The 11340-nt window shown below is 37.2% G+C and overlaps 1 protein-coding gene across 1 annotated transcript; it reads left to right on the top strand.

The window, feature by feature from the left end:
- Positions 1-3376: 3376 nt before the first annotated feature.
- LOC149612288 (uncharacterized) lies at positions 3377-3991 on the top strand. Its single transcript, XM_089858564.1, has one exon. The coding sequence runs from the start codon at positions 3377-3379 to the stop codon at positions 3989-3991; it is 615 nt and encodes a 204-aa protein (XP_089714690.1).
- The last annotated feature ends 7349 nt before the right edge of the window (positions 3992-11340 follow it).

Genomic DNA, 11340 nt, shown 5'->3' on the forward strand with positions numbered 1-11340 from the left:
GTAATAGAGGTCTTGAGTATGAGACTTAATTCAGATTCAGAATGGAAGAAACGAACAGACTTATGTCTTGATTCTATTTTAGACCTGGCAAAAATTTGCTGTGATAGCACTTTTTTTACTTTTGAAGGGGAATTCTACGGGGACTGGCTATGGTAACCCATTATCTCCATTTTTAGCTAATCTATACATGGAATATTTAGAATCCAAGATCCTATCTTCCAATAGAAACAGTCGCCATATCAAACTATGGTTAAGATATGTAGATGATATTTTTTTAATTTTCCAAAATACTAGAGGGGGAATAACTAGACTACTCGATTTTGTTAATTCTTTGGATAATTCGATTAAATTTACATTATAGGAAGAAAAGGTTGGCAAACTCCCTTTTTTAGATGTTTTTGTAGAGCGCTTAGCCTCGGATGAATATCTTAAATGTAGGTTATACCAGAAACCTACCCATTGTCATAGATTTTTAAATTTTCATTCGTATCAAAGTAATAAAATAAAAATTGGGGTTGTTAAAAGTTTAAAACATAGAATTGAATACATTTCTGACACACCAGAAAGTGACAAACATATTATCAGTAAACAACTAATTAGTTCCGGTTACCCAAAGCTCTCATGACTTAAGACCTCAAAATAATACTAAAAAAACAGAACCAACTCTAGTGTTACCATATGTAAAAAATAAAAGCGAGTCAGTAAATAGGATTTTAAAAAGTAAATTTAATATTAGAGTAGTGTCAAAAATGGGGAAAAACTTAAAACAGATATTTAAAAATAGCCAAAAAAAGTCACGTAACAGTAACATAAAAAATGAGCGTTGTGTAGTATACCAGTTTAATTGTAGTTGTAATAAAAAATACGTAGGGGAAACAAAACGTCCTCTAAAAGAAAGAATATTTGAACATAAATATTGTATAAAGACAGGTGATTTAAAAAATGGCATGGCTAATCATATCATGGATATTAATGCAAAAAACTGCATTATTAATTTTGAGGAACCAAAAATATTGTATAAATAATCCGATCTATTTAAAAGAAAATTTATCGAAGGGGTGTACATTAATGACGGGGGGGGGGGAATTAAACCTTGATGAGGGGAAGGAAACGGCGAAACTTTGGGGTGAGTTCAATAAAAAACTCTTGTATCCGAATAGAGAGAGGTTAAAAAACTAGTTTTTTGTTAGACCTAATATGACTATATATATATTGTATTATTTTAATTTGTGTCGTTAGTTTGATAAAGACCCGCGGGTCGAAAGCTCACGCTTGTATTTTATTGATTTTACATCAATAAAAAGTTTGATTTTATCCATGTGTTTCCTCCGTTAAAATTTTTATGTGATCAAAAAGATGTTATAGTTCTGTGCACAAAAAGATGTCATAGAGGTTTTCACAAAAAGATGTCTTAGAGTAATTTTCAATGAACAATCTAAATTAAATTAGAGAATACATTTTACTCAGAATGCAACCTTCCTTAGACAGGTAATTAATAGAAATTGGCAAGTTTGATAAATAAATGCCTAATCTCTAATTGATCTTAGTTCGTTTCTATATCTAATTGCTACTTGGCCAACTAATTAGGTCATAAAAATCTATGCTTATTCTAAATCAATTAGTTGCCAGCTAATTAGCACAACTCTGGCTTTTATTCTTTACTGTATCTTATCATTTTGTGGGGCAAGAGATATTTGATATCATGCTTGCCAACTAAGAATATTGAAGAGGTGTAGAAGATGATAGTGTTTACAAGCTAATCGATTTGTGAATATAACTTTTTAAAACGATTCAATGATGCATTTTTTAATCTTAACGTTTGCAGTTGCATATTAATAAATTGCAGTATAAGTTACATATGTCGATAGATACGTCTATGCATCCTCTGTACTCTATATTTTTGGATTTCAACTTTATTACTACTTAAACATGAATATTTTTAGAAATGAAATCATATTAATGTCACTTCATTTTCATTTTCACCCTCTATTTAAAAGGAATGCAAAAGGTTTTCATTGAAAATAGGTTTTTAGTGAAACATAGTACCTTAAAAAAAGGGCCACTTTTAGTAAAAATAACTATTCAAGTATGTAGTATTTACATAAGAAAGTACGATAATAGTAACGAAAATAAATATTATATTTTTTAACATATTAAATAACACATTCAGCTTTGCGCCATTTTTCTCATAATTTAAAGAGACTGTGATCCTCTCTGCATTTTGTTTGGCTCACAAACGGTCTGGCGTCGAAAAGAGATGTGGTCGTGTACTTGGTTTTATGTCGTAATATTTCTTCCTATAATGTCGATGGCGCTTTTTGAGACTTTGTGGTCTTTTTTTTCGATTAACTTGATTTTTTCTTAGGGGTGATTAAGGAAGACTTAACTCTGTTGCCGTTTACATTTTAATTTCAAAGTTGGTTAGCGATATAAAGTCTTAGGAAAAGTTTTGCTGAATAAATTAAAAACTGATCTCGTTGTAACGATATTGACTAAGCCTAAAGACTAGTGGCGGTAGAGAGGGGTGTGGCCTGTGTGTCTGGCCGAGCTCTTCTAAGAGGGGATACTATACGCGCCCAGTAGGGGGATGACAATGAGCCAAGAGATAGAAGAGTATGATGTTAGCATACATAGCACTGCCATTACGCTATAAAAATGATGCAAAGGTTCAATATCCGCAAACTACGTGTTCATTTTAGGAGCAAGACTCACACCTTATCTGACACTGAACTTATCTCTTCTTTCGAATAGCGCTACATTTATTGAGCATTAGGCCTAGTCCAGACCCTTTTTTTAAGTCACGATGTTTCACTTGAATATTTTAGTGCCTTCAAAGCTATACTAAATGTACTTTCAGTAGAAAAGAGAAGTACAGCTCTAGTTTTATAGGTATTGTAGTTTGAAGAAAATAAATCTCTACTGATATAACAAGTGTGATATAAAGGGGTGGTCAATCCAAAGATAAAATTCCTGGAACATTGTCAAGGCAATTACTCAAATGCAAATACCTCAAGACATAACTGAGCTGAGAAGATTCATGAGGATGGCGAGTTATTTGGTAAAATTCGTTCCGAAGATGTCAGACGTCGTGCAGCCACTAAACTCTCTTCTCAGCACAAAAAACCCATGGTTATGGTCTGAACCGCAAGAGACAGCTTTCGCAAAAATTAAAGGCATCCTATCGACGAGACCGGTGTTGGCCCTGTTTGACCCAGCGAAGAAAAACAACGTGTCTGCCGACGCCTCCTCATTTGGAATAGGAGCCGTAATACGACAAGAGCAATCGAACAAGGACCTTAGAGTCGTCGCGCATGCGTCAAAAACTCTCAGCCCTGCAGAACAGAAGTACGCTCAAATATAAAAAGAAGCGTTAGCCATGACTTGGGCATGCGAACGGTTTAAGGACTACGTATTGGAAACCCGAATCTTGATTCAAACAGACCACAAACCTCTAATCTCGATTGTGCAGACCAAATTATTGGACGACCTTTCTCCACGTTTACAACATTTTCGTATACGCATGATGAGGTATGACTATGAAGTTCAACACGTACCCGGAAAAGAACTTCTGATCGCCGATACGTTGTCCAGAGGTCCGTTACGAGAAATAGGCGAATCAGAACTAGAGGAAGAAGTCTCTGCTCATGTCCAACTTATGACTGCGAGCCTACCTGTGTCTGATATCCGACTGGCAGAGATATGGAAAGAACAAATGCAAGACCCCATTTGCAGACGAATCGCCCAATATCTAACCAGCGGATGGCCGCAACTCAAGAGAATTCAACATGACATGATAAAGTATTACCCGTTCCGAGAAGAAATCACACTTCAACAAGGCCTACTTTTGAAGGGATCCCGCGTTATAATACCAAACGTCCTTCACAACGAAATCCTAGATCGAATCCATCATGGTCATCAAGTGTCGAGACCGAGCCAAATCATAAGTATGGTGGCCCGGAATATCTCAACAAATCGAAGACAAAGTGAATAATTGTCCAAACTGCATTAGAGAAGCGACAAATCGCCATGAACCTCTGTGCCCGAGTGCCTTTCGTGATCGACCTTGGAAAGTAGTAGCCATGGACCTTTTTTACCTTTACGGTAAATGGTACTTTCTATTCATGGACCTCTATTCACGGTATTTTGAAATTCGGCAACTACGCGATCAATCGTCTAAAACCATCATCAGTCATATCAAGTCAATATTCTCAACGCATGGAATTCCAGAACGGAGCGACAACGGTCCTCAATTTAAAAGTACTCCAGACTTCGCTCGTTTTGCGGCGGAATATGGATTCCGACACGTAACATCAATCCCTCGCTTTCCCCAAAGCAACGATTTCATTGAAGCTTCAGTAAAAGTTGTTAAGAATGCCCTGAAAAAGAATGAAGATAGCACTTTGGCCTTGCTTTTCTATCGGTCTACACCGCTAGCTAATGGTTATACACCAGCAGAACTACTCATGGGAAGGAAACTACGCTCGACTTTGCCTATCCATGAAAAAGAGTTGATTCCAGCTGTTCCTCCATTCGAGTTGGTACAACAACGCAAGCAACGCTATCGAGTAAAACAAACAGAAAATTATAACAGACGTCATCGCGCCAAGACGTTGTCACCAATACGAGAAGGAGAAAGTGTGTGGATCACCGACCTTAGGGTCCAAGCAACCGTCGACAAACAAGCAAAAGAACCACGCTCCTACATCCTTGGCACTCCTAATGGTACTGTTCGAAGGAACCGTTATCATTTAATCCCAATCCCATCAACCGCCCAACCCGATGAATCAAGAATGAGCTGCCAACCTTGATCCAACGATATCCAGACAACCAACGAAGAAGAGATGTGCGATCCAGAGTCATTCAGAAATCCAATTCGAAGCCAACCACAACCAGTACGATCCTCGCAGACCTTGGTTTCAGATTCCGCAACCCCACATGCACCACGAGATAGTAACCCTTCAATGGAGTCGACAAATGCCGACCCAGATGCAACGAGTGCCAAAGGGATCGATATCAATCCGGATGCGCCGCTGACCACTCATACGACATTAACGAAAACAAGAAGCGGACTAACAATTAAAAAAATAGATAAACTTAATATATGAAAATTATAAACTTAGGGAAAGGATGTGATATTATGTAAACTGAACTAGTTTATCTTATGAACTGAATTGATTTGAACTTAGAGTTAGCATTCTCTTTCTTGTGTATATATAAGCTTCTGTCTTAAGCCTTCGGGCAGTTCTCTCCTTAATTACGATGTGACGCGGTCGTTTAGACTAAACTAATTTTATAACTTAAACGGAATAAAGATTATGTTTAATCGAACTTAATTAATAGTGTAATTTCTAATGAAGTAGAAATACAACAAAATGAAATCAGCATATAAGTAATCATAAACAATCATGGACTGTTTCAACAAACCTGGGTGATCGGTGATAGATTTCTTTGGGTTTTAAAGAGAGAACGAAAAGGTCTGATCGTTTTTAAGGTCCGGTCCCGATTCGCCGCTTTTCATTTCGCCGCCAAACGGGACTCATTTCGTCGACTTATTAAGATGAGATTTTCTAATATGCCATATTCATAGAAAACTTTATTTTGACATAAATGTAAAACCAAAGGTAAAATACATTTGTTATAACTATTTTAGGCAACTATTCGATGGCAACTGGTGTAGCGGAATGAGTATGCACAGCATTTTTGTCACAATATATTTTATCGTCATCAATAAGGGTAACCCGCGCCTTATACAACTCTAAAGTACATTTAAAATCCGTTCTTTTATCCCCTATTCTTGGTTTTTCTAAACTTATAACCCTTGTAAATAAGTGAATACCCTCCTCGCGATGTCTCAATCAACTCAACCCTAGTTTGAGAAGCCATTTGAGACGCGATAACTAGCACGATATTCTTGAACCCTAATTCTTAAAAAAATAAAGTCTATTTAATTAGGCCTAGTATCAAGTAAAAAGAGGCCCGAACAATAATCACAAAAAATCGGCGAAATGCGACGGCTCCGAAATGAAGTGGCGGCGAAATGGATGGGCGGCGAACTGAGACTTTTTTTGAGGCGAATTGGCGCGCGGGGAAATGAATTGCGGCGAATCGGGACCAAACCGTTTTAAATCCTTTTATAGTCATTATATAACATAAAAATAATCAATAAAAGTTACAAAACATCTCCGATAAATTCATGTAGTTTTTTTAAAGTTTCAATAATTGACTTCTTAGCATGATAAAAGTGGCGGACTTTTTTTCTTTAAAACAACAGCACGAGAGACATAACTTCTGGTACCTTATATATATGAAACACTTTAAATAACATTAAGCTGGAAAAAACATCTCCATTTAACTTTATGGCAGCCAGAGATATAACTTGCTAAATATTATTAGACTCTAATCCTTTAGTCAGTTGTTATCACATGCGATAACTCGCTAATAAAATTAAAGAATCCACCGAAAAAGAAAGCGTGAAACCAAAAAACCAGGGTGTACCAAAACTGGTGGTAAAACCAAAGTACAATGAGTGGTTTAGATTTGAAAATGTTCTATGACATTTTTGACCCTTTTTACAAATGAATTAAATAAATGCTAACATATTTAAGGGGTCGTCCGTGATAAATTTAAATCATAGTTTGCAATGGTGACCTGGCAAGAAAAATCTCATACAACATATTCCACTCAAAATTGCATCTAAAACAAAACCTACCACCCATTTTTGAACTTACAACTTGCGCGTTGATTTCGGCCTCCAACTTGTCCATGGATATGTCTTCCCCAGCGACTTGCGCCTCCCCACAGCATTGAGGCCGAACTTGCGCCTCCTCACGGCCTTCAGGCTGGACTGGTGCCCCTGCCAACGGAGCCTGTTGGCTTTGTTCGAACGCTTCTAACAGAATTGAATAATTTTTTTGACAATTGTTCATTTACACTTTTAAGCAACAAATGAGTTTTATACCACAAGCGCGGCTCAAACACTCGCGTACCAAATGACCGTAACGGCCACAATTGTTGCAACGCCGTCCCCTGGCGTTGCGGCCAGGATCGTTTCCACGGCCTCGGGATGGGCCGATCACCCTTCTACCCAAGCGGCCCCCTCTGCCTCGTCCTCTGGTGCGAACTGCTGCTGTTCCATCTAAGAATTGCACAATAACTGTACAATTATTCGATATACTGAATAATCGATCCATTTTGTTAACTAGATTTTGAAATAAGGACATTTATCATTATGATACTAATCTTTTTTTTATTCGGACTATTTCCATATTAATGGAAGCGCTGACTTCTTTCTATTTTCCCTAAGCCTTGAAAGAAAGCAGCGCTCGTTAACCGTTATATATTTTGAAAAATACGTTTGAAAAAGATTTCAAAGTGAAAATATAAGCAATAAGTCCTTTAAAAGCTACTAAATAAGCAATTAAACACAAAATTATCCAATTTGTTTATAAATTTTCATTTCAAAATCATTTTCACTCACAGTTAAGTTTAAAAATAAATTTACTTACTTGTTCTCGTCTCCTAGTTTGAAAACTAAGTGCGAAACACCAAGAAAGATCTATAGAGCTATCTCAGAAACGCCATATTTAAATTTGTGACACGTCACGAAACAAAAGCAGGGTTAAAGCGCCATCTGGAATTTTATTAATTTTGAAATTCTGTGCCATGATTGGTACCGTCGTCACGTGGCTATGCTGTCTGCACTAGAGTGGGATATAGACCGAGAGGGGAAAGGTAAAGCCCCGCCCATTTACATGCGCGGTAAACACTGGATGTTTTACTTCCAGCAGCAACACGTAGATGGCGGGAAATTCAACACTTTGGCACGAAATTTAAAATGCTTTGATTTACAACATTGGTGTAGATAAAAATAATATTAGTTCAAATCTTAATAAAATGGTGAATATTTCTGTTAAAATATAGATTTTAAAATGTATTTCCCACCATGTTTTAAACACAACACACAAAATGTTTATTACTAAACAAAAAAAAGAAATTTGTTTAAGTTCAAGAGTTTTGCAATATTAAATGTATAATTATGGGAGTAGTTTGTCTTTAGGATTTAAATTTATTATTTCTTAAATAAATATGGGTTGTAAATGCCCATTTTCGAGTTTCAGAAACACAGAAGTGAATGTATATTTCCCAAATAATCCCAACCTTAGGAAATTTATCAGTGGAATGAGCAATGATGCCTTAAAATGAAAGTACCGGCACTTCCGTCTTTGCATGGTAATGTCTGGTTTTATCAATGAAATAATAATAGTTTTGCTGAACTCCTACTTAATTGACTCCAAACCCATCCGCACAGCAACTCAAACTAAAGATTTGGTTACTATATTCGACGCTAAGTTACATTTTTGTAGGCACGTCACCAAGACTATTAGCTTATGTCGTCGCTCCTTAAAGATTTAGCTTAAGGTTTGTCGTCAGTTGAAATCTCTGCGTCATTTCCGCATCTTATATTTAAGCCTAGTTCGTTCCAGGTTGCTGTTTGGTTGGGTTGCCTGCAATGAGATAGAATATATATATTAAACCTAGAGTCACAACGTGAAATCTCGAGATCGACGTTTCGCGATGCACCTTTTGTCGAGCATGAATCTTTATCAAATACGGGTGGCGCCACCTATTAATCACTTGAAGAACTTTTTTTATTACCGTCTGCTGCTACAAGCTTTCAAGATAGTTTTTTTAAACGTGTTAAATAAAAAACTTGAGTTAAATATTAAAACTTTAGTCCTTTTTAATCTAATAAATAGATGAAATAAAAATCATAACGATGTTTCTGTTTGCAAATAAACAAGTAAAAGTTGTAATTAGTTCCGCTAGAGGGTCACAGATGGCGTTGTCTTGTTTTGATAAACGTGCTTAATTAAATGTTTCTGTTACTTAACGTTTGCGCAGCCCAAAATACATTTTACAATCGAAGTATAACAATTAGGATGAGAGAGAGAGAGAGAGAGAGAGAGAGATCACTGATTTAGTACATTCTTTTTTCCAATTTAAATCTCTACGCGTGACTATTTCATTTATGCGTTATTCTCTTGATATTTTCAGAAGTCCATTAATCTAGCCTAGGAAGTAAACAATTACAATAGCTAGTATAGCGTACGTCTCTGCTGGGGTAAGAACTCCTTCTAATTCCGTGGATAGGGGTTTAAATTTTTCCCCGTTTCCTAACACTGTTAAAAATCTCGAGCTCTTCTCTAGGAAGTCTTTCTTGATGTGAGCGGGGCGTGACTTCTTTAGCCATGAACGGGATCTCTAAATGGTAGATTGTTTGCTGTATAAAGAAATAAAAAAGGAACGGCCTAGGCCGTTAAATAATTTTTTTTCAATAGGTTTATGAAGAGTCATAAAAAACTGAATGACCTTGACTGTTCCGAAATTCACCCCCCCATCCCATCTCCTGATTCTATGCTAAAGCGGGCTCGGTTTTACAGTGGAATGGGGTGTTTTCTGATCCCTTTAGAGATACAGTGTTCATTTTCAGCCAATAGTTTTTTCTCTCTCAATAGGGAAAAGTTTGGCGCACGAGTCTCATCTAAACTGGAGATCTGAGAAACGTTATCGCGAGATAGCGAATGTGTCGCCCTTCTTCAGCATTGCTACACAAGATAGGGGAGTCCCAAACCCCGCTTTTGGTTACTTCCTAGGCTAATTTAATGGACTTCTGATATTTTGTATTGAAAATGTGTACCAAGTGTATAATCTCGTGGCATGCACAATGAAAGTTTGAAGCTGTAATGCGGCCTGCTCTGAACTGGTGCCAATGTTTATTATCGGCTTGACCTCTTGTATTTTTACTAAATTTTCAGCCTGTTCCTGTGTAAATTGAATGTCATTTACAAGACAGTAGTCAACAAGAGCGGGGTAATACATTCCAACACGGTCCTTTTCAAAGAGTTTTGTCAAGTCAGGCGGAAAATTTAGCGATTTTGTCACAAAACTATCTTGATATTTTGATAAAATGGTGAAAATGGCTGACTTTGGGCTAACCTTGAAGATTCTTTCGCACCAATCTGGAAACTCGTCATTGCTAATTTCTGGTATAGTTTTTTGTTTCCTAATATCCGTTTTCGGTCTTCTCGGAGTCGTTGAACGATTTGCATCATCATCCAGAGCAACTGCAGTATTTAGTTCTTTTTGTTTAGATTTTGGAGTTGATAAGTCCAGTTCACTTTTTGGTGAATATTTAACGGCTTTTGTCACTGGCACAATCCATTTTGCTTTTTCTCCAGTGACAGAGACAGTTTCTCTGTATCTAACCGAGTACTCGAAAAAGAAAAGAAGGGCTGCGACATGTGTGCAGCATTCATCAAAGTCAGCTATACACACGCAATGGCCAGACAAAACAGTCCCAGATTCACTTGCTATAATCCAACAATCAAGAGGCTTTTCATTAAGAGATTGTGAATGTATAACCTATAGAAAAATGATGGTTAATGCAAAGAAATAAGAAAAGATGGGTAATGTTACTGCTTACCAGTCCTTTTTCGAGTATATTCGGGCATTTTTCAATGCGTTTCACGTGGACATCCCGAACAAAACCAAAACAAATTGGTTATATGCGAGAATGATTTTATAATTTTTCAGATTTTCTTGGGTATAAGGCGAAACTCCATTTAATAAGTAAAGATAAACATCACCAAACTTAACTGCTGGTAAAAGATTAAACCCTTGCCCTAAGCCTTGGTGCTCGCCAGGACTCTGTGCTACTACTTTATCACAGTTTTTCTTGTCAATTAAATAAGGATCATGGTCATTGATAAATTCTATCTTTTCCGAGTATCGTTTTTTAACCACGGCTTCCAGAGTATCAAAGTACGGAACTGTTTTATCCTTGTCTTTAGACATAATTGCACGCTTCCTGCCTTCGAAACAGTCGAAAAACGATACAGACCACCCTCCAATATGGCGGCTTGAAAGCCGCGAGATTTAAATTTAAAAGTAACGTTTCATGTCCCAAAAGATGGCGCTACATCTTCAATTGAGTACGTCACGTATTTCAACGCCCTTCGCCAAATGAAAGCTCTCTATAGCGTCGCCTCCATACCCCCACCTACGGCACCGTAGTCCTCCTAGCATCCTCAGCGGTTAGGTAGGGTCGTACAGGACGAAATTTTAAAGAACGCTACCTCTATTTTAAAAATAGAAGCTAGTTCTCATACAAATGCAATGGCGCTACAATGCAGCACTTAGCAATCGCCTACCGAAGGGTAGGGTCCTGCGCGAGGTACACTTGCAGAGTTACGGTGCCGCAGGTTGTCCATCATTTCCAATCCATATCACCTCCCTTATCCCTGCTCTATGTTCAAAGCTATATTCACAACAGGGTTACAG

The sequence above is a fragment of the Phalangium opilio genome, unplaced genomic scaffold, assembly GCF_054372755.1.
Source record: "Phalangium opilio isolate 3A_F unplaced genomic scaffold, DU_Popi_V2 ptg000246l_1, whole genome shotgun sequence".
Taxonomy (NCBI): domain Eukaryota; kingdom Metazoa; phylum Arthropoda; class Arachnida; order Opiliones; family Phalangiidae; genus Phalangium; species Phalangium opilio.